This window comes from Cherax quadricarinatus, chromosome 15 (assembly GCF_038502225.1).
Source record: "Cherax quadricarinatus isolate ZL_2023a chromosome 15, ASM3850222v1, whole genome shotgun sequence".
Taxonomy (NCBI): Eukaryota; Metazoa; Arthropoda; class Malacostraca; order Decapoda; family Parastacidae; genus Cherax; species Cherax quadricarinatus.
The window spans coordinates 15,705,072-15,727,782 of NC_091306.1; the positions used below are offsets into that span (position 1 = coordinate 15,705,072).

The following is a 22,711-nucleotide window of genomic DNA, read 5'->3' on the forward strand; positions in this document are numbered from 1 at the left end:
GAGAAGTGGATTGATTGCAAGAAGGCCTTCGGTACAGTTCCTCACAAGAGATTAGTGCAGAAACTAGAGGATCAGACACGTATAACAGGAAGGACACAGCAATGGATCAGAGAATACCTGACAGGGAGGCAACAACGAGTCATGTTACGTGATGAGGTATCACAGTGGCCGCCTGTGACGAGCGGGGTCCCACAGGGGTCAGTCCTAGGACCAGTGCTATTTTTGGTATATGTGAATGACATGATGGAAGGGATAGACTCAGAAGTGTCCCTTTTCGCAGATGATGTGAAGTTAATGAGGGGAATTTAATCAGATGAGGACCAGCCAGGACTACAAAGAGACATGGACAGGCTGGACGCGAGTCCAACAACTGGCTCCTCGAATTTAACCCCTCCAAACGCAAATTTTATGAGGATCGGGGAATGGCAAAGAAAACTGCAGACAGAGTATAGGATAGGCGGCCAAAGACTGCAAACCTCACTCAAGGAGAAAGATCTTGGGGTGAGTATAATACCAAGTATGTCTCCGGAAGCACACATCAACAAGATAACTACTGCAGTACATAGGTGTCTGGCAAACCTGAGAATAGCTTTCCGATACCTCAGTAAGATATCGTTCAAGACTCTGTACACCATGTACGTATGGCTCATACTAGAGTATGAAGCGCCAGTTTGGAACCCACACCTGGTCAAGCACGTCAAGAAATTAGAGAAAGTGCAACGGTTTGCAACAAGGCTAGTTCCAGAGCTAAGGGAAATGTCCTACTAAGAAAGGTTAAGGGAAATCGGCCTGGTGACACTGGAGGACAGGAGAGTTAGGGGAATCATGATAACGACATACAAAATACTGCGAGGAATAGAGAAGGTGGACAGAGACAGGATGTTCCAGAGATGGGACACAGACACAATTGGAAGTTGAAGACTCAGATGAGTCAAAGGGATGTTAAGAAGTATTTCTTTAGTCATAGAGTTGTCAGGAAGTGGAATAGTCTGGCAAGTGAGGTAGTGGAGGCAGGAACCATACATACTTTTAAGACGAGGTATGATAAAGATCCTGGAGCAGGGAGAGAGAGAGGACCTAGTAGCGACCAGTGAAGAGGCGGGACCAGGAACTGAGTCTCGACCCCTGTAACCACAATTAGGTGAGCACAATTAGGTGAATACACACACACACACACACACACACACACACACACACACACACACACACACACACACACACACACACACACACACACACACGCACACACACACACACACACATACGCACACACACACATACGCATACACACACACACACACACACACACAAACACACACACACACACACACACACACACACTCACACACACACGGTCAAGAGATTGGTGCAAAAACTGGAGGACCAAGCGGGGATAACAGGGAAGGCACTACAATGGATCAGGGAATACTTGTCAGGAAGACAGCAGCGAGTCATGGTACGTGGCGAGGTGTCAGAGTGGGCACCTGTGACCAGCGGGGTCCCACAGGGGTCAGTCCTAGGACCAGTGCTGTTTCTGGTATTTGTGAACGACATGACGGAAGGAATAGACTCTGAGGTATCCCTGTTTGCAGATGACGTGAAGTTGATGAGAAGAATTCACTCGATCGAAGACCAGGCAGAACTACAAAGGGATCTGGACAGGCTGCAGACCTGGTCCAGCAATTGGCTCCTGGAGTTCAATCCCACCAAGTGCAAAGTCATGAAGATTGGGGAAGGGCAAAGAAGACCGCAGACGGAGTACAGTCTAGGGGGCCAAAGACTACAAACCTCACTCAAGGAAAAAGATCTTGGGGTGAGTATAACACCAGGCACATCTGAAGCGCACATCAACCAAATAACTGCTGCAGCATATGGGCGCCTGGCAAACCTCAGAACAGCATTCCGACATCTTAATAAGGAATCATTCAGGACCCTGTACACCGTGTACGTTAGGCCCATATTGGAGTATGCGGCACCAGTTTGGAACCCACACCTAGCCAAGCACGTAAAGAAACTAGAGAAAGTGCAAAGGTTTGCAGCAAGACTAGTCCCAGAGCTAAGAGGTATGTCCTACGAGGAGAGGTTAAGGGAAATCAACCTGACGACACTGGAGGACAGGAGAGATAGGGGGGACATGATAACGACATACAAAATACTGAGAGGAATTGACAAGGTGGACAAAGACAGGATGTTCCAGAGATTGGACACAGTAACAAGGGGACACAGTTGGAAGTTGAAGACGCAGATGAATCACAGGGATGTTAGGAAATATTTCTTCAGCCACAGAGTAGTCAGTAAGTGGAATAGTTTGGGAAGCGATGTAGTGGAGTTAGGATCCATACATAGCTTTAAGCAGAGGTATGATAAAGCTCACGGCTCAAGGAGAGTGACCTAGTAGCGATCAGTGAAGAGGCGGGGCCAGGAGCTCGGACTCGACCCCCGCAACCTCAACTAGGTGAGTACATACACACACACACACGCACATACACACAAACATATAAACACACACATACGAACACAACACACACACATACGCAAACACACACACGCACACACCCACACACACACACACACACACACACACATACATACATACACACACACACATACACACACACACACACACACACACACATCCTATCATTCACCCACACTAGCGACGCACGGTCATCCGTACTTCCGCATGAACACACGCATACTCACGCACACGCACGTACACGCATACACGTACACATGCGGTCAACACAGCAATACAACCTCCACAGCCTGGGTAATGAGAAACTGAATTAAGGAAGTTATCAATTTCCCTTTATGTATAAATGTAGAAAGTTCAAGAGTCTTGGTGCCTTTACACTTATTTTTAATACTACTACTACTACTACTACTAATAATATTATTATTATATCATGATGAAGCGCTAAATCCATAAGGGTCACACAACGCCTGGGAAACGGGAGGGACGGGAAAATTATCATGTTTGATCCGAGGAAGAGGATGGCAGTTCTAGTTCCTTAGAAGGGAATGAACCTCATGAATAACGCATGAAGAATAACGAACAGTGCTGCCAAGGTTAGTAATGCGTTATCCGAGCGTTATTTGTACTTGAAGCGTTATTTGTACGTTGTGTTATTTGTACATTGTGTTATTTGTACGTTGTGTTATTTGTACGTTGTGTTATTTGTACGTTATGCGTTATTTGTACTTGAAGCGTTATTTGTACGTTGTGTTATTTGTACGTTGTGTTATTTGTACGTTATGCGTTATTTGTACTTGAAGCGTTATTTGTACGTTGTGTTATTTGTACGTTGTGTTATTTGTACGTTATTCATACATAATCTATGCGTTACATATGTTATATACGTGCTAAGTATGCATGATGCATCACCCGCGTTAGTTATGTGTTAATAATACATCAGAATGCAGGTGCCTGAAGTGATAGTGCGTTATGCATACGTATAGAAGCGTATCAGACGCAGTTAAGCGTATATACGCACGAAGTACCGGCTGCAGCGCAGGGGATTCCCCTGAAAACGTCATGGAGGTGCCTGCGTAGGAGTACGCGGGTAACTACTTGCGCCTTGAGCCTTGAGGGTACCTGTGTGCGCGTGAGGCCAGCAATAAAGCCTGGTGAGAGAGTAACAAAGCCGGGTGGGGAGGAAAAAAGCCGGGTAAGAGGCGTAATAAAGCCTGGTGAGGGAGTAACAAAGCCGAATGAGGGAATAATAAAGCCGGATGGAGGGAATAATAAAACCGGGTGGAGGAGTAATAAAGCCTGATGAGAGGAGTAATAAAGCCTGGTGAGGGAGTAACAAAGCCGAATGAGGGAATAATAAAGCCGGATGGAGGGAGTAATAAAACCGGGTGGAGGAGTAATAAAGCCGGGTGAGAGGAGTAATAAAGCCGGATGAAGTAGCAATAAGACCAGGTGAAGGAACAATAAAGTCGGGTGAGCGAGTAATAGAGCCGGATGAGGGAATAATAAAGCCGGACGGGGAGTAATAAGGCCAGGTAAGGGAGCAATGAAGCCTGGTGGGGAATAATAAAGATGGAGTAAGGGAGTAATAGAGCCGGGTAAAGGAGCAATAAAGCCGGTTGAGGGAGTAATAAAGTCAGATGAGGGAATAATAAAGCCGAGTGATGGAGTAATTATGCCTGAGGGAGAGTAATAAAGCCGAGTGAAAGAGAAATAAAGCCGGGTGAGGAGGAACAATAAAACCGGACGAGGGGAGTAATAAAGCCGGGTGAGGGAGCAATAAAGCCGGGTGAGGGGAACAATAAAGCCGGGTGCTGGAGGCTCGATTCTCCTTCCAATAATCCAGTATTTTCCTTTATTAAAATCAAAATAAAGTCCTTTACTTGTAATAGCACTAAAGTAACTCCAGATGGAACTTAATAAAGAACTAATAATCAGCAATGAAAAATTAACAAGTAGTGGTTAATTCAGGTTAATCCAGGTTAATCCAGGTTAATCCTGATTAATCCAGGATAATTAAGGTTAATGCAGGTTAATGTCGGCAAGTTTTGTGAAAATTAGCCATAAAGTCTGGATAATACAGCTGGTGGACCAGATATTAGCCAGTGGTTGATATACAGTGTAAGAACACTGTACTGGACACATTATTATTATTATTATTATTATTATTATTATTATTATTATTATTATTATTATTATTATTATTATTATTATTATTATTATTATTATGATTATTATTATTTGTGGATTCAAAAGGAAAAGAAAAGAAAAGAAGAAGAAGATGAGGAAGAAGAAGAAGAGAAGAAGAAGGAGTAGTAGGAGGTGTGACATTCAGTACGTGACTAATTACTGGTAACGAGGGCCAACGAGTCTGTCTAACGAGGCTGCTGACGTTGTTATCAGATGCGTCGCTTAGCACTGACGACTGATGTGCCCTTCCTCCACGGAGCCCTGCTTGGTATACACGGCGTAGGTTCTCCTTCACGGGGCCCTGCCTGGCGTACACGGCGTAGCTACGCCTCTACTGAGCCCTGCCTGGCGTAAACGGCGTAGCTACGCCTCCACTGAGCCCTGCCTGGCGTAAACGGCGTAGCTACGCCTCCACTAAGCCCTGCCTGGCGTAAACGGCGTAGCTACGCCTCCACTGAGCCCTGCCTGGCGTAAACGGCGTAGCTACGCCTCCACTAAGCCCTGCCTGGCGTACACGGCGTAGCTACGCCTCCATTGAGCCCTGCCTGGCATATACGGTGTAGCTACGCCTCCACTGAGCCCTGCTTGGCGTACACGGCGTACCTACGCCTCCATTGACCCCTACCCTGCGTGCACGGCGTAGCTACGTCTCCAATGATCCCTGCTTTGGCGTACACGGCGTAGCTACTCCACTGAGCCCTGCCTGGCGTATACGGCGCACCTACGCCTCCACTGAGCCCTGCCTGGCGTACACGGCGTAGCTATGCCTCCAATGAGCCCTGCCTGGCGTACACGGCGTAGCTACGCCTCTACTGAGCCCTGCCTGGCGTACACGGCGTAGCTACTCCACTGAGCCCTGTCTGGCGTACACGGCGTAGCTACTCCTTCACGGAGTCCTGCCTGGCGTACACGGCGTAGCTACTCCTCCACTGAGCCCTGGCTGGCGTACACAGCGTAGCTACTCCTTCACGGAGTCCTGCCTGACGGACACTGCGTAGCTACGCCTCCAAGGAGCCCTGCCTGGCATAAACGGAATAGTTACGCCTCCACCGAGCCCTGCCTGGCGTATACGGGGTAGCTACGGCTCCAGGGAGCCCTGCCTGGCGTATACGGGGTAGCTACGCCTCCAAGGAGCCCTGCCTGGCATAAACTGAATAGTTACGCCTCCAGGGAGCCCTGCCTGGCGTATACGGAGTAGCTACGCCTCCACTGTGCCCTGCCTGGCGTATATGGAGTAGCTACGCCTCCACTGAGCTCTGGCTGGCGTATACGGGGTAGCTACGCCTCCACTGAGCCCTGTCTGGCGTATACGGGGTAGCTACGCCTCCACTGTGCCCTGCCTGGCGTATACGGGGTAGCTACGCCTCCACTGAGCCCTGCCTGGCGTATACGGGGTAGCTACGCCTCCACTGAGCTCTGCCTGGCGTATACGGGGTAGCTACGCCTCCACTGAGCCCTGGCTGGCGTATACGGGGTAGCTACGCCTCCACTGTGCCCTGCCTGGCGTATACGGGGTAGCTACGCCTTCACTGTGCCCTGCCTGGCGTATACGGGGTAGCTACGCCTCCACTGTGCCCTGCCTGGCGTATACGGGGTAGCTACGCCTCCACTGAGCCCTGTCTGGCGTATACGGGGTAGCTACGCCTCCACTGAGCCCTGCCTGGCGTATACGGGGTAGCTACGCCTCCACTGAGCCCTGCCTGGCGTATACGGGGTAGCTACGCCTCCACTGAGCCCTGCCTGGCGTATACGTGGTAGCTACGCCTCCACTGAGCCCTGCCTGGCGTATACGGGGTAGCTACGCCTCCACTGAGCCCTGCCTGGCGTATACGGGGTAGCTACGCCTCCACTGAGCCCTGCCTGGCGAATACGGGGTAGCTACGCCTCCACTGAGCCCTGCCTGGCGTATACGGGGTAGCTACGCCTCCACTGAGCCCTGCCTGGCGTATACGGGGTAGCTACGCCTCCACTGAGCCCTGCCTGGCGTATACCTCTTATCTTTGTTATATCTGAGAGGAAAGTAATGTCTTCTTGGGTGGTTATTGGCACTTGCTTCACTTGCACAGCAAGTGCCAGTGAAGCAAGTGAGAGTGAAGCAAGTGAGAGTGAAGCAAGTGCCAGTGAAGCAAGTGAGAGTGAAGCAAGTGACAGTGAAGCAAGTGCCAGTGAAGCAAGTGAGAGTGAAGCAAGTGAGAGTGAAGCAAGTGCCAGTGAAGCAAGTGACAGTGAAGCAAGTGCCAGTGAATTAGTGCCAGTGAAGCAAGTGCCAGTGAAGCAAGTGAGAGTGAAGCAAGTGACAGTGAAGCAAGTGAGAGTGAAGCAAGTGACAGTGAAGCAAGTGAGAGTGAAGCAAGTGACAGTGAAGGAAGTGACAGTGAAGCAAGTGACAGTGAAGCAAGTGACAGTGAAGCAAATGAGAGTGAAGCAAGTGACAGTGAAGCAAGAGCCAGTGAAGCAAGTGACAGTGAAGCAAGTGACAGTGAAGCAAGTGACAGTGAAGCAAGTGACAGTGAAGCAAGTGACAGTGAAGCAAGTGACAGTGAAGCAAGTGAGAGTGAAGCAAGTGAGAGTGAAGCAAGTGACAGTGAAGGAAGTGACAGTGAAGCAAGTGACAGTGAAGCAAGTGACAGTGAAGCAAGTGACAGTGAAGCAAGAGCCAGTGAAGCAAGTGACAGTGAAGCAAGTGATAGTGAAGGAAGTGACAGTGAAGCAAGTGACAGTGAAGCAAGTGACAGTGAAGGAAGTGACAGTGAAGCAAGTGACAGTGAAGGAAGTGACAGTGAAGCAAGTGACAGTGAAGGAAGTGACAGTGAAGCAAGTGACAGTGAAGGAAGCGACAGTGAAGCAAGTGACAGTGAAGCAAGTGACAGTGAAGCAAGTGACAGTGAAGCAAGTGACAGTGAAGGAAGTGACAGTGAAGCAAGTGACAGTGAAGGAAGTGACAGTGAAGCAAGTGACAGTGAAGGAAGCGACAGTGAAGCAAGTGACAGTGAAGCAAGTGACAGTGAAGCAAGTGACAGTGAAGCAAGTGACAGTGAAGCAAGTGACAGTGAAGCAAGTGACAGTGAAGCAAGTGACAGTGAAGCAAGTGACAGTGAAGCAAGTGACAGTGAAGCAAGTGACAGTGAAGCAAGTGACAGTGAAGCAAGTGACAGTGAAGCAAGTGACAGTGTAGGAAGTGACAGTGAAGCAAGTGACAGTGAAGGAAGTGACAGTGAAGCAAGTGACAGTGAAGCAAGTGACAGTGAAGGAAGTGACAGTGAAGCAAGTGACAGTGAAGCAAGTGACAGTGAAGCAAGTGACAGTGAAGCAAGTGACAGTGAAGCAAGTGACAGAGAAGGAAGTGACAGTGAAGCAAGTGACAGTGTAGGAAGTGACAGTGAAGCAAGTGACAGTGAAGGAAGTGACAGTGAAGCAAGTGACAGTGAAGGAAGTGACAGTGAAGCAAGTGACAGTGAAGTAAGTGACAGTGAAGGAAGTGACAGTGAAGCAAGTGACAGTGAAGCAAGTGATAGTGAAGCAAGTGACAGTGAAGGAAGTGACAGTGAAGCAAGTGACAGTGAAGCAAGTGATAGTGAAGGAAGTGACAGTGAAGCAAGTGACAGTGAAGCAAGTGATAGTGAAGCAAGTGACAGTGAAGCAAGTGATAGTGAAGCAAGTGACAGTGAAGCAAGTGACAGTGAAGCAAGTGATAGTGAAGCAAGTGACAGTGAAGCAAGTGATAGTGAAGCAAGTGATAGTGAAGCAAGTGATAGTGAAGCAAGTGACAGTGAAGCAAGTGATAGTGAAGCAAGTGATAGTGAAGCAAGTGACAGTGAAGGAAGTGACAGTGAAGCAAGTGACAGTGAAGCAAGTGATAGTGAAGCAAGTGACAGTGAAGCAAGTGACAGTGAAGCAAGTGATAGTGAAGCAAGTGACAGTGAAGCAAGTGACAGTGAAGCAAGTGATAGTGAAGCAAGTGACAGTGAAGCAAGTGATAGTGAAGCAAGTGACAGTGAAGCAAGTGACAGTGAAGCAAGTGATAGTGAAGCAAGTGATAGTGAAGCAAGTGACAGTGAAGGAAGTGACAGTGAAGCAAGTGACAGTGAAGCAAGTGATAGTGAAGCAAGTGACAGTGAAGCAAGTGATAGTGAAGCAAGTGACAGTGAAGCAAGTGACAGTGAAGCAAGTGATAGTGAAGCAAGTGACAGTGAAGCAAGTGATAGTGAAGCAAGTGACAGTGAAGCAAGTGACAGTGAAGCAAGTGACAGTGAAGCAAGTGATAGTGAAGCAAGTGACAGTGAAGCAAGTGATAGTGAAGCAAGTGACAGTGAAGCAAGTGACAGTGAAGCAAGTGATAGTGAAGCAAGTGACAGTGAAGCAAGTGACAGTGAAGCAAGTGATAGTGAAGCAAGTGACAGTGAAGCAAGTGACAGTGAAGCAAGTGATAGTGAAGCAAGTGACAGTGAAGCAAGTGACAGTGAAGCAAGTGATAGTGAAGCAAGTGACAGTGAAGCAAGTGATAGTGAAGCAAGTGACAGTGAAGGAAGTGACAGTGAAGCAAGTGACAGTGAAGCAAGTGACAGTGAAGCAAGTGATAGTGAAGCAAGTGACAGTGAAGCAAGTGACAGTGAAGCAAGTGATAGTGAAGCAAGTGACAGTGAAGGAAGTGACAGTGAAGCAAGTGATAGTGAAGCAAGTGATAGTGAAGCAAGTGACAGTGAAGCAAGTGACAGTGAAGCAAGTGACAGTGAAGCAAGTGACAGTGAAGCAAGTGACAGTGAAGCAAGTGACGCTGACGCAAGTGACAGAGAAACGGAATTCTTTCGTCATTACTATAGTCTTGAGTACAGCTGTCTTCAGTTCACGTGTCTTCAGCACATCTGTCTTCACCACACCTGTCTTCAGTACACATGTCTTCAGCACATCTGTCTTCAGCACATCTGTCTTCACCACACCTGTCTTTACCACACCTGTCTTCACCACACCTGTCTTCAGTTCACGTGTCTTCAGCACATCTGTTTTCAGCACATCTGTCACCACACCTGTCTTCAGTACACATGTCTTCAGCACATCTGTCTTCAGCACATCTGTCTTCACCACACCTGTCTTCAGTACACATGTCTTCAGCACATCTGTCTTCAGTACACATGTCTTCAGCACATCTGTCTTCAGCACATCTGTCTTTACCACACCTGTCTTCAGTTCACGTGTCTTCAGCACATCTGTCTTTAGCACATCTGTCTTCACCACACCTGTCTTCAGCACACCTGTCTTCAGTACACATGTCTTCAGCACATCTGTCTTCACTACACATGTCTTCGGCACACCTGTCTTCAGTACACATGTCTTCAGCACACCTGTCTTCAGTACACATGTCTTCAGCACATCTGTCTTCACTACACCTGTCTTCTGCCAGGCCCTATGGTGGTTAACTGGTTAAGCGGGTTTAAAGCCTATCAACTACACCAGGGTCATTAGAGCTGCCTGCCACCTGCACACCACCTGCACACCACCTGCACACCACCTGCACACCACCTGTTAAAGATACTTCAATACAAAAAATAGGGTCGCAGTATGTCCTCAGTGTATGTACACTCAGAGATATACACACCTCTCGGTGTATATAAACTAAGATACACTCCTCTCTGTTTATATACACGTAGGGATTCATATATATCTTACTGAGGGATAAAACCCTCTTCTACACTGATATACACCGTGACTTATACACTTCTCGGCGAATATACACTGAGATAAATGCCTATACACACCTCTCTGTGTATATCTCCTGTATGCTTCGTATGTATGCGTCGCCACCACAGTCACCTAACACCCAGGGAAGAAGGGTAACACTCCGAGACATCGAACCCAGGTCTCGTGATTGTGAGCTTCGACCCCCCCCCCCACCGAATTATCTCTGTGACTGACGCTGCGTCACCAGTGACGTCTACGGCGTCACCAGCCGTCACGGTAACGGGTAACACGTAACGTTCAATCGAGTAACGGCTTTGTATCGTGAGATCAACTTCAGTCGTTGAACCTTGAACCCCCTCCCTCCCACCCCTCTCCCCCCTAATCCCGCCTCCCAACTCCCCCCTCCCCCGTCCCCCCCGAGCGTTTACACTCAATTGCGTACACGTGCACCCTGTTATATTGCGTATACGCACGAGTATTATTAATCCTTATACGCACGTACAAGCTGCAAGATCAGCTTACAGCATCTTAAAGCTTACGTACGCTTTACAAGATCAGCTTAACAGCATCTTCAAGCTTACGTACGCTTTACGAGATCAGCTTAACAGCATCTTCAAGCTTACGTACGCTTTACAAGATCATTTTACAGCATTTTTCAAGGAGATGAATCGAAACATCGCTCCACTGTGACAAAATGGAATGAAAATTTACATGGGCAGTTCAGAGACGTTTCGCTCAGTTGCGCTTTTTTTCGTACTAGCCATGAGACCCGAAAGAAGCTAATCTGTGAGCAAAACATTGAGTAATAAAGCTCAGCTATGAGCGAAACTGTGCAATAAAGCTCACTTGTGAGCGAAACGAGTAATAAAATGCTGTGAGAAAAATGCAATATAGTAGAAAATAACGTAGTCTACCTCGCTACAATTAGCACTTAACGCCGTCTATCTGACCATAAGCAACACTTAACACTTCTACCTGGCCATAAGTTGCACTTAACGCCGTCCTCCTGGCCATAATTAACACTTAACGGCATATTCCAAGTAACAAGTAGCACTTAATGAGTCCTAACTGGCCACAAGTAGCACTTAACTACGTTTACGTAGCGACAAGTAGCACTTAACGACATCTACCCGGTCACAAGTAGCACGCAGTAGCGTCTCCGTGGTAAATACTTCCCAGGATAATTGGACGGGCTGTGAAAGAGGATGAAAATCAAATATAATTTATTAGATCAGACTTATGAAAGAGCGCCCATGCTAGTGACGCCCTTAACACAGTGACGCCTCACTCTGTATTGTGCACCGGGAGGACGGAGTGTCACCCCGCTGCTGTAAGTAGTGTCAACCCGGGGACGCAAGGAGTATCAACCCGGCGCTGCAAGTAGCGTCAGCCCGGGGATACAAGTAGCGTCTGAACGGTGATGCAAGTAGCATCCATCTTCCCGGTGTTGCAAGTAGCGTCTTCCCGGTGTTGCAAGTAGCATCTACCCGGTGTTGCAAGTAGCGTTTTCTGGGTATTGCAAGTAGCATATTCCTGGTGTTGTAAGTAACATCTTCCCGGTGTTGCAAGTAGCGTCTTCCCGGTGTTGCAAGTAGCATCTACCCGGTGTTGCAAGTAGCGTTTTCTGGGTATTGCAAGTAGCATATTCCTGGTGTTGTAAGTAACATCTTCCCGGTGTTGCAAGTAGCGTCTTCCCGGTGTTGCAAGTAGCATCTACCCGGTGTTGCAAGTAGCGTCTTCTGGGTATTGCAAGTATCATATTCCTGGTGTTGTAAGTAACATCTTCCCGGTGTTGCAAGTAGTGTCTTCTCGGTGTTGCAAGTAGCATCTACCCGGTGTTGCAAGTAGCGTCTTCTGGGTATTGCAAGTAGCATATTCCTGGTGTTGTAAGTAACATCTTCCCGGTGTTGCAAGTAGCGTCTTCCCGGTGTTGCAAGTACCGTCTTCACGGTGTTGCAAGTAGCATCTACCCGGTGTTGCAAGTAGCGTCTTCTGGGTATTGCAAGTAGCATATTCCTGGTGTTGTAAGTAACATCTTCCCGGTGTTGCAAGTAGCGTCTTCCCGGTGTTGCAAGTACCGTATTCACGGTGTTGCAAGTAGCATCTACCCGGTGTTGCAAGTAGTGTCTTCTCGGTGTTGCAAGTAGCATCTACCCGGTGTTGCAAGTAGCGTCTTCTGGGTATTGCAAGTAGCATATTCCTGGTGTTGTAAGTAACATCTTCCCGGTGTTGCAAGTAGCGTCTTCCCGGTGTTGCAAGTACCGTCTTCACGGTGTTGCAAGTAGCATCTACCCGGTGTTGCAAGTAGCGTCTTCTCGGTGTTGCAAGTAGCATATTCCTGGTGTTGTAAGTAGCATCTTCCCGGTGTTGCAAGTAGCGTCTTCCCGGTGTTGCAAGTAACATCTTCCCGGTGTTGCAAGTAGCGTCTTCCCGGTGTTGCAAGTACCGTCTTCACGGTGTTGCAAGTAACATCTACCCGGTGTTGCAAGTAGCGTCTTCTCGGTGTTGCAAGTAGCATATTCCTGGTGTTGTAAGTAGCATCTTCCCGGTGTTGCAAGTAGCGTCTTCCCGGTGTTGCAAGCAACATATTCCCGGTGTTGCAAGTAGCGTCTTCCAGGTGTTGCAAGTAGCGTCTTCACGGTGTTGCAAATAGCGGCTTCCCGGTGTTGCAAATAGCATCTACCCGATGTTGCAAGTAGCGTCTTCCCGGTGTTGCAAGTAGCATCTTCCCGGTGTTGAAAGTATCATCATCCAGGTGTTGCAAGTAGCGTCTTCCCTGTGTTGCAAGTAGCGTGTTACCTGTGTTGCAAGTAGCGCCTTCCCTGTGTTGTAAGTAGCGTGTTCCCTGTGTTGCAAGTAGCGCCTTCCCTGTGTTGCAAGAAGCGTCTTCCCTGTGTTGCAAGTAGCGCCTTCCCTGTTTTGCAAGTAGCGTCTTCCCTGTGTTGCAAGTAGCGCCTTCCCTGTGTTGCAAGTAGCGTCTTCCCTGTGTTGCAAGCAGCGCCTTCCCTGTGTTGCAAGTAGCGTCTTCCCTGTGTTGCAAGTAGCGTCTTCCCTGCGTTGCAAGTAGCGCCTTCCCTGTGTTGCAAGTAGCGTCTTCCCTGTGTTGCAAGTAGCGTGTTCCCTGTGTTGCAAGTAGCTCCTTCCCTGTGTTGCAAGTAGCGTCTTCCCTGTGTTGCAAGTAGCGCCTTCCCTGTGTTGCAAGTAGCGTCTTCCCTGTGTTGCAAGTAGCGCCTTCCCTGTGTTGCAAGTAGCGCCTTCCCTGTGTTGCAAGTAGCGTCTTTCCTGTGTTGCAAGTAGCGCCTTCCCTGTGTTGCAAGTAGCGTCTTTCCTGTGTTGCAAGTAGCGCCTTCCCTGTGTTGCAAGTAGCGCCTTCCCTGTGTTGCAAGTAGCGTCTTTCCTGTGTTGCAAGTAGCGCCTTCCCTGTGTTGCAAGTAGCGCCTTTCCTGTGTTGCAAGTAGCGTGTTCCTGGCGAAACCTCTAACATAGTCAGGCTGACACCCAATATCATGCTCACTCCCTCACCATCCTCATACTCCCTCACCATCCTCACACTCCCTCACGATCCTCACACTCCCTCACGATCCTCACACTCCCTCACGATCCTCACACTCCCTCACGATCCTCACACTCCCTCACGATCCTCACACTTCCTCACCATCCTCACACTCCCTCACCATCCTCACACTCCCTCACCATCCTCACACTCCCTCACCATCCTCACACTCCCTCACCATCCTCACACTCCCTCACCATCCTCACACTCCCTCACCATCCTCACACTCCCTCACCATCCTCACACTCCCTCACCATCCTCACACTCTCTCACCATCCTCACATTTACTCCCTCACCATCCTCACACTTATTCCCTCACCATCCTTACACTTCCTCACCATCCTCACACTTATTCCCCCACCATCCTCACACTTATTCCCTCACCATCTTCACACTCCCTTACCATCCTCACACTTACTCCCCCACCATCCTCACACTTATTCCCTCACCATCCTCACACTTCCTCACCATCCTCATACTTATTCCCCCACCATCCTCACACTTACTCCCTCACCATCCTCACACTTACTCCTTCACCATCCTCACACTTACTCCCTCACCATCCTCATACTTACTCTCTCACCATCCTCACACTTACTCCCTCACCATCCTCACACTTACTCCCTCACCATCCTCACACTCCCTCACCATCCTCACACTTACTCCCTCACCATCCTCACACTTACTCCCTCACCATCCTCACACTTACTCCCTCACCATCCTCACACTTACTCCCTCACTATCCTCACACTTACTCCTTCATCTTCCTCACACTTATTCCCTCATCATCCTCACACTTACTCCCTCACCAACCTCACACTTATTCCCTCACCATCCTCACACTACCTCCCTCACCATCCTCACACTTCCTCTCTCACCATCCTCACTTTCTCCCTCACCATCCTCACACTTACTCCCTCATCATCCTCACATTGCCTCCCTCAGTATCCTCACACTTTCTCCCTCACCATCCTCACACTTACTCCCTCACCATCCTCACATTGCCTCCCTCAGTATCCTCACACTTTCTCCCTCACCATCCTCACACTTACTCCCTCATCATCCTCACATTGCCTCCCTCAGTATCCTCACACTTTCTCCCTCACCATCCTCACACTTACTCCCTCACCATCCTCACATTGCCTCCCTCAGTATCCTCACACTTTCTCCCTCACCATCCTCACACTTACTCCTTCACCATTCTCGCACTACCCCCTCACCATCCTCACACTTATTCCCTCACCATCCTCACACTACCTCCCTCACCATCCTCACACTTTCTCCCTCACCATACTCACACATACTCCCTCACCATCCTCACACCACCTCTCTCAGCATCCTTTCACTTTCTCCCTCACTATCCTCACACTTACTCTCTCACCATCCTCACACTACCTCCCTCACCATACTCACACTTTCTCCCTCACCATTCTCACACTTACTCCTTCACCATCTTTACATTCACACGCACCACCTTCACACTCACACACTCACACACTCACCATCTTCACACTTACACCCCTTATCGTATTCACACTCACACCCTCAGCGTTTTCACACTTGCTGACTCACCATCTTCGCACTCACACACTATCTTCACACTTGCTGACTCATCATCTTCACACACCTTCACCATATTCACACTCACAACCTCAGCATATAACCTAACTCAACCCCTCGGTGCGCCATTTACGATGATATGTACATATATATATATATATATATATATATATATATATATATATATATAGATATAGATATATATATATATATAGATATATATATATATATATATACAGCGTCTTCAATGGGACATAGAAAATAATATCAATAATAAGTGATTAAGGGTGAGCGAAACGTGGTACAACAGTTATTGACATGTGAGGCCGTCACCTTCGTATAATTTGGTCAGATGTTTCGACTCAGTGTCGTTTATTATTGAGATGAGTTATGGTAATTTTTTTTCTATTTTTTTTTTTTTTTTGTGAAGGATAACACATAATTTGTAACATGCAGCAATACCTTTAACATTTAAATGTGCTTAGTAAATACATCGCGTGTTAGGAATGATGCGAGTGAATGATGAATGAGACTTTTGCAACACTTTGGCGACTTTATTTCGTAAGTGTTGCACAGGTGTCTTATTCACTAGCAGGTTGTGGGAAGTGTGTAACATCAGTAATATTCGAGATTCTGAATAAACACGCACAATGCGGGTTGTGGCATTTTACTGATAAAGTTGGTGGTGGGCGAAATGTCGTCACAATAAAATGACATAGTCGGCATAGTGTGTCTTATTTTCGTCGTGTCGGTTTAGTTGCTACTGTGTTGCCATGATGGATTGAAATGGGTCAAAATGCGTGACGAATTTCTCTTACCTGAGTCTCTTAGCCTCGTCAATGAAGGGCCTCTTCTCTGAGTCCGTCAAGAGCTTCCACTCGGCTCCCAGCCGCTTGGAGATCTCAGAGTTGTGCATTTTGGGGTTCTCCAGCGCGATCTTCCTCCTCTGGATCCTGGACCACACCATGAAGGCGTTCATGGGACGCTTCACGTGGTCCTCGGTCTTGGAAGTGGTGGTGTTGGTGCTTGACGCTGACGTAGGCGTGAGCGACGTTGCAGGAGACGCTGCCGACGGTGCCTCCAGCGACCCCAGCTCGGAGAGGTTGAACATCGTAGCTGTGTATTGGTGAAGCGTGTGGGTGACGTCGAGAGCTGGTGAGGACTTCGATCTCACAGCTCGAGGAGGCTAGAGATCGTTTAAGAAGGAGAAGAGGTTCTCAGCGATGATTCCGCCTATTGTTCTCCCTGTTTACCCAGAGTCAGAAGCTCTATAGTTTCAACTCAAATGAAGTTCCAGTTTATCGCTCGCAGGAGACACTCGAACACTCCGTTTTCTTTCAGCTGACAGAAGGGGAAGCACAAGACACGTGGGAGGGGGTCAAGAATCTCAGCGGTCAGTCGTTCATCTCACTCTGCGGGTCACTTGCGGTCAAGATCCACCTCTTCGGCGCCTCTTATATAACCTCTATGTCCTTGTGACTCGCCCTTCAAATATATCCGCGTGGACGCGGGCGGCGCACAATAATCCCAAGCGGTCACTGAGAGGAGATGATGATGGGAGGTGGACCAGCGGGGACGGCACGGTCCAGTGAGACCGCAGTCGGCGGGGTCGGAACACACGGCTCCCGCAGCCTAAGTGCTCGCCCAAGGGTGTGTCGACAGCCTACTTTCTGACAGAGTGCACATGAATGCTTGCTCGCGTGTATCAGCTCGCTTTCTAACAATCTCCTCATGCCGCGCCAATACCCTAATGTAAAAATGGCATGTCAGAGAAAAATCACATTGAAAAGAGATATTGAAATTCAGATGATGTCACTTGTGGTAATGGCCAATCATGGCGCTCGTTACATATCATAGTCCCGCCCCCTCGGCTCCTCCATGAGATGAGATGAAACCTCGACGATTTTGAGATGATAATGATGCTGAGTGTGATACCTGACTCCTCCACGGGGCTGTCGGGCAGCAGCCACCTTAGCAACGAGGTATAACACGACTTAGAGAGGTTCTAATGCCCTCTGTGAGGTGTTATGTGGTGGATATAAACGAATGAAGAGGAACGTTCGGAGATGCTTGGCAACGAGCGGTGGAGGGGCCGGGCAAGTCCTTGGACGCCACTGCCATCTAGTGGCCGCCAGGAGAACCAGGCGGAATAATGAAATACTCTTAGTTAAACACTCCATCAGTGTAGTTTATCGCACCACGCTACACCCTGATTAACTCTACACGAGAACAAACACCTAAACAAGGAGAGGAGAACATCCAAACACACACACGGGCGCGAAGAAGAGTGTTTTAAAACGACGTTAATATAAAAAACAAGGGAGGTTAATCTGGTCCATGAGAGGAGGTGAGAGCCTGGGTGACAGGACATGCCAGCAGGAAACAGGATTAAATCCTCCATGTGACAGCAACAACCCCACTCACGGGCATTAGATCTCCTTGTGGGAGCAATGTGGCCGGATTTGTGGTGGTTACCGAGGTTGGTGGGAAGCGGAAGGGTGGGCGAGTGGGCGGGTTATGTAGGTGGGTGGGTGGGCGTGCGGGAGAGGGGGTGGGCGTGCGGGAGAGGGGGTGGGCGTGCGGGAGAGGGGGTGGGCGTGCGGGAGGGTGGGTGGACGTGCAGGAGGGTGTTCGGTTGGTCGGGCGAGCAGAGATTGAGCAGTGGATGATCAGAGATCAGATTAGAGGATAATGAAATAAGTGTTGTCAGTGGGAATAATAACTCTCTTTTTAGTATATCAAGACACACACACACACACACACACACACACACACACACACACACACACACACACACACACACACACACACACACACACACACATACATACATACACACACATACATACATACACACACACACACACACTCACACACACACACACACACACACACACACACACACACACAAACACACACATACATACATACACACACACACACACACTCACACACACACACACACACACACACACACACACACACACACACACACATACATACATACACACACACACACACACTCACACACACACACACACACACACACACTCACACACATACACACACACACACACACACACACACATACATACATACACACACACACACACACACACACACACACACACACACACACACACACACACACACACACACACACACACACATACATACATACACACACACACACACACTCACACACACACACACACACACACACACACACACACACACACACACACACACACACACACACACACACACACACACATACATACACACACACACACACACTCACACACACACACACACACACACACACACACACACACACACACACACACACACACACACACACACACACATACATACACACACACACACACACACACACACACACACACACACACACACACACACACACACACACACACACACACACACATAAATCTTAGGTAGTAGGTTGGTAGACAGCAACCACCCAGGGAGGTACTACCGTCCTGCCAAGTGTGTGTAAAACGGACACCTGTAATTGTTTTACATAATGGTAGGATTGCTGGTGTCTTTTTTGTCTCATAAACATGCGGGATAATAGGTATATCTTGCTACTTCTACTTACACTTAGGTCACACTACACATGTATGCATACGCAAATATATACACACACCCATTTGGGTGAGGCGACTCTATAGCCGTAACAGAATTAGTTACAACAGCAGTATGCTGCTACACTATTCTATGTGATAGCTACATAGTGGGAACAACAGCAGGCTGAATTTCCGGCAGCTTCAGAGGATTCCTTCAGCATTGCTCTTGTATCGTCAGTGTCTTGCTGGGGTAAAGTTAAATCACACCTTGGGCAACACTGAAGCAACTAGTGTAGTGGGCTGCTTCAATGTTCGTCTTTCTAATCGTGTCACTTCCCTGTCATTAAGGACGACGCAGAGTTGCGGAGGACGACGCATAGTCACGGACGCAGAGTTATGATGGAAGTCGCAGAGTTACGATGGATGACGCAGTTACAATGCATGATGCAGAGTTACGACGGATGACGCAGGCATTATTATGGTCATCTCTACTATTTACTTCCCTTCCTTTCCCTCTCTCCATCTCTCTCTCTCTCTCTCTCTCTCTCTCTCTCTCTCTCTCTCTCTCTCTCTCTCTCTCTCTCTCTCTATGTATATTAACTTTTCCCATCCTCCTCACTCTAGGTATTCGTATGAGATCTATTACAACATGCACTGGTAAGTACATACACACACACACACACACAGACACACACACACACACACACACACACACACACACACACACACACACACACACACACACACACACACACACACACACTGAAAGAAGGCGTTTGACACAGTTCCACACAAGAGATTAGTGCAAAAACTGGAGGACCAAGCAGGGATAACAGGGAAGGCACTACAATGGATCAGGGAATACTTGTCAGGAAGACAGCAGCGAGTCATGGTACGTGGCGCGGTGTCAGGATGGGCACCTGTGACCAGCGGGGTCCCACAGGGGTCAGTCCTAGGACCAGTGCTGTTTCTGGTATTTGTGAACGACATGACGGAAGGAATAGACTCTGAGGTGTCCCTGTTTGCAGATTACGTGAAGTTGATGAGAAGAATTCATTCGATCGAAGACCAGGCAGAACTACAAAGGGATCTGGACAGGCTGCAGACCTGGTCCAGCAATTGGCTCCAGGAGTTCAATCCCACCAAGTGCAAAGTCATGAAGTTTGGGGAAGGGCAAAGAAGACCGCAGACGGAGCACAGTCTAGGGGGCCAGAGACTACAAACCTCACTCAAGGAAAATGATCTTGGGGTGAGTATGACACCAGGCACAACTCCAGAAGCGCACATCAATCAAATAACGGCTGCAGCATATGGGCGCCTAGCAAACCTCAGAACAGCATTCCGACACCTTAATAAGGAATCGTTCAGGACCCTGTACACCGTGTACGTTAGGCCCATATTAGAGTATGCGGCACCAGTCCGGAACCCACACCTAGCCAAGCACGAAAAGAAACTAGAGAAAGTGCAAAGGTTTGCAACAAGACTAGTCCCAGAGCTAAGAGGTATGTCCTACGAGGAGAGGTTAAGGGAAATCAACCTGACGACACTGGAGGACAGGAGAGATAGGGGGGGATATGATAACGACATACAAAATACTGAGAGGAATTGACAGGGTGGACAAAGACAGGATGTTCCAGAGATTGGACACAGTAACAAGGGGACACAGTTGGAAGTTGAAGACACAGATGAATCACAGGGATGTTAGGAAGTATATCTTCAGCAACAGAGTAGTCAGTAAGTGGAATAGTTTGGGAAGCGATGTAGTGGAGGCAGGATCCATACATAGCTTTAAGCAGAGGTATGATAAAACTCAAAGTTCAGGGAGAGTGACCTAGTAGCGACCAGTGAAGAGGCGGGCCAGGAGCTCGGACTCGACCCCTGCAACCTCAACTAGGTAAGTACACACACACACACACACACACACACACACACACACACACACACACACACACACACACACACACACACACACACATACATACATACACACATTAACGTCACTGGACGCGCCCGCGGATATAAGATAATGACGCACATTTCAGATGGTAATCAGAGACGCATTGACAGCGCTGACCAGGACAGCTGGAACCAGAATACTGACCCACAGGTGGCGTTACCAAGCACATTCTTAGTGTTAGACTTGTGAACAAGTGGTGTGAACTGGAATAAGTTTTGTGATCTAGAACATGTGGGGTGAACTGGAGATGGTAGTGGAAGCTTGATCCACATAAAGTGTGTGTGTGTGTGTGTGTGTGTGCACACACACACACACACACACACACACACTCACACATATAACATACATGCACATGCGCACTCACACAAAACAGGCCGTCTCTATCGACAAGCTCCCTTACCAAATCATAACACTGGTCAACAATTTTTGAAGAGTTGTATGCTTCTTAAATGAGATTAGTTAATTCTTATGTATTTTCATGTCCTGAATCCAAATATCACCTTGAAAAATGCTGATTGATTATAAGTTTAAAGATACGAGACATGTAATATTTCATTATTTTATTATAACGTACAATACGTGTCAGTATGTTTTAAACTCTAATCCGTACCTACTCTCTGCTTTTTTGCTTGACACTTAAAGTGGGCTGAAGAATCATCTCTTGCCAATGTCCAGCAATAGTCTGCAAGCATTCTTGTGCCCGATTTCCCCTGGTACCATTTTTCCATGGTTGAAATATCTTGGTGAAACCTTTCACAATGTTCGTCACTAACTGCCTCACAGTTTGCTGAAAAAAATCTGAATGTGAGTCCAAAAAGTGGATTTTAAGTGACATGTTATATCCCATGTTCTTGTAAGCCTTGATGAGGTTTTCCATCAGTTCGTCATAGTTGCCTTCCCTTCTGTTTCTGAGAAATCCCGTCGCCTCTAACTTGAATGCTTCCCAAGCAGCTTTCTCCTCCTCATGAAGGTCTGATTCAAAGTCACCATCTTTAAGAAGCTCTCGAATCTGAGGACCATTGAAGACTCCCTCTCTTATCTTAGCATCGCTCAGTGAGGGGAATTTTGATGTTAAATACTTGAATTCCTGACCGGATTTGTCCATAGCTTTTACAAAGGTTTTCATGAGCCCCAGATTTATGTGTAGTGGTGGTAGCAAAATTTTGTTTGGTTCAATGAAAGATGGATGTTGAACATTTTTCATCCCAGGCTCCAATGATTGACGAGGTGGCCAGTCTCTCCTGATGTAGTGGGAAACTCTTGCACGGCTGTCCCATTCACATAGAAAGCAACAGTACTTGGTGTATCCGCCCTGCAAGCCCATCACAAGAGCAGCAACATTTAAGTCACCACAGAGCTGCCATTGATGTTCATCATATTTCATGCATTGCAACATATGCTTTATATTCCCATAAGTTTCTTTCATATGTGGTGCATAGCTCACAGGAACTGATGGTTTACTATTGCCGTTATGGAGCAAGACAACTTTCAGACTCGTTTTTGATGAATCAATGAACAGCCTCCAGTGACTGGGTCCACAGTCGATGCCAAGTGCTTCTATAAGACCATATAATATTGTTGCAGGCCACTAAATCACCTTCCATTACTAAGAAATCGTTGAACTACTGCTGACGGCCACGAATTTTGAAATCTTCACATCAGCTGCTGGGAGATTCCAGTGTTGAAGACGAGAGCCTAGCAATTCTGCCTTA

At 47.9% G+C, this 22,711-nt stretch overlaps 1 protein-coding gene across 1 annotated transcript in view; it reads right to left on the reverse strand.

Annotated features, from left to right (window-relative positions):
- LOC128692152 (transcription factor SOX-21-like) overlaps positions 1-16,671 on the reverse strand; it is a 174,399-nt gene extending 157,728 nt beyond the window's left edge. The window contains exon 1 of the mRNA XM_070085353.1: positions 16,271-16,671. Coding sequence (XP_069941454.1) covers positions 16,271-16,563 — 293 coding nt within the window. The 5' untranslated portion in view covers positions 16,564-16,671. The remainder of the gene's footprint in view (positions 1-16,270) is intronic.
- Positions 16,672-22,711: the final 6,040 nt, after the last annotated feature.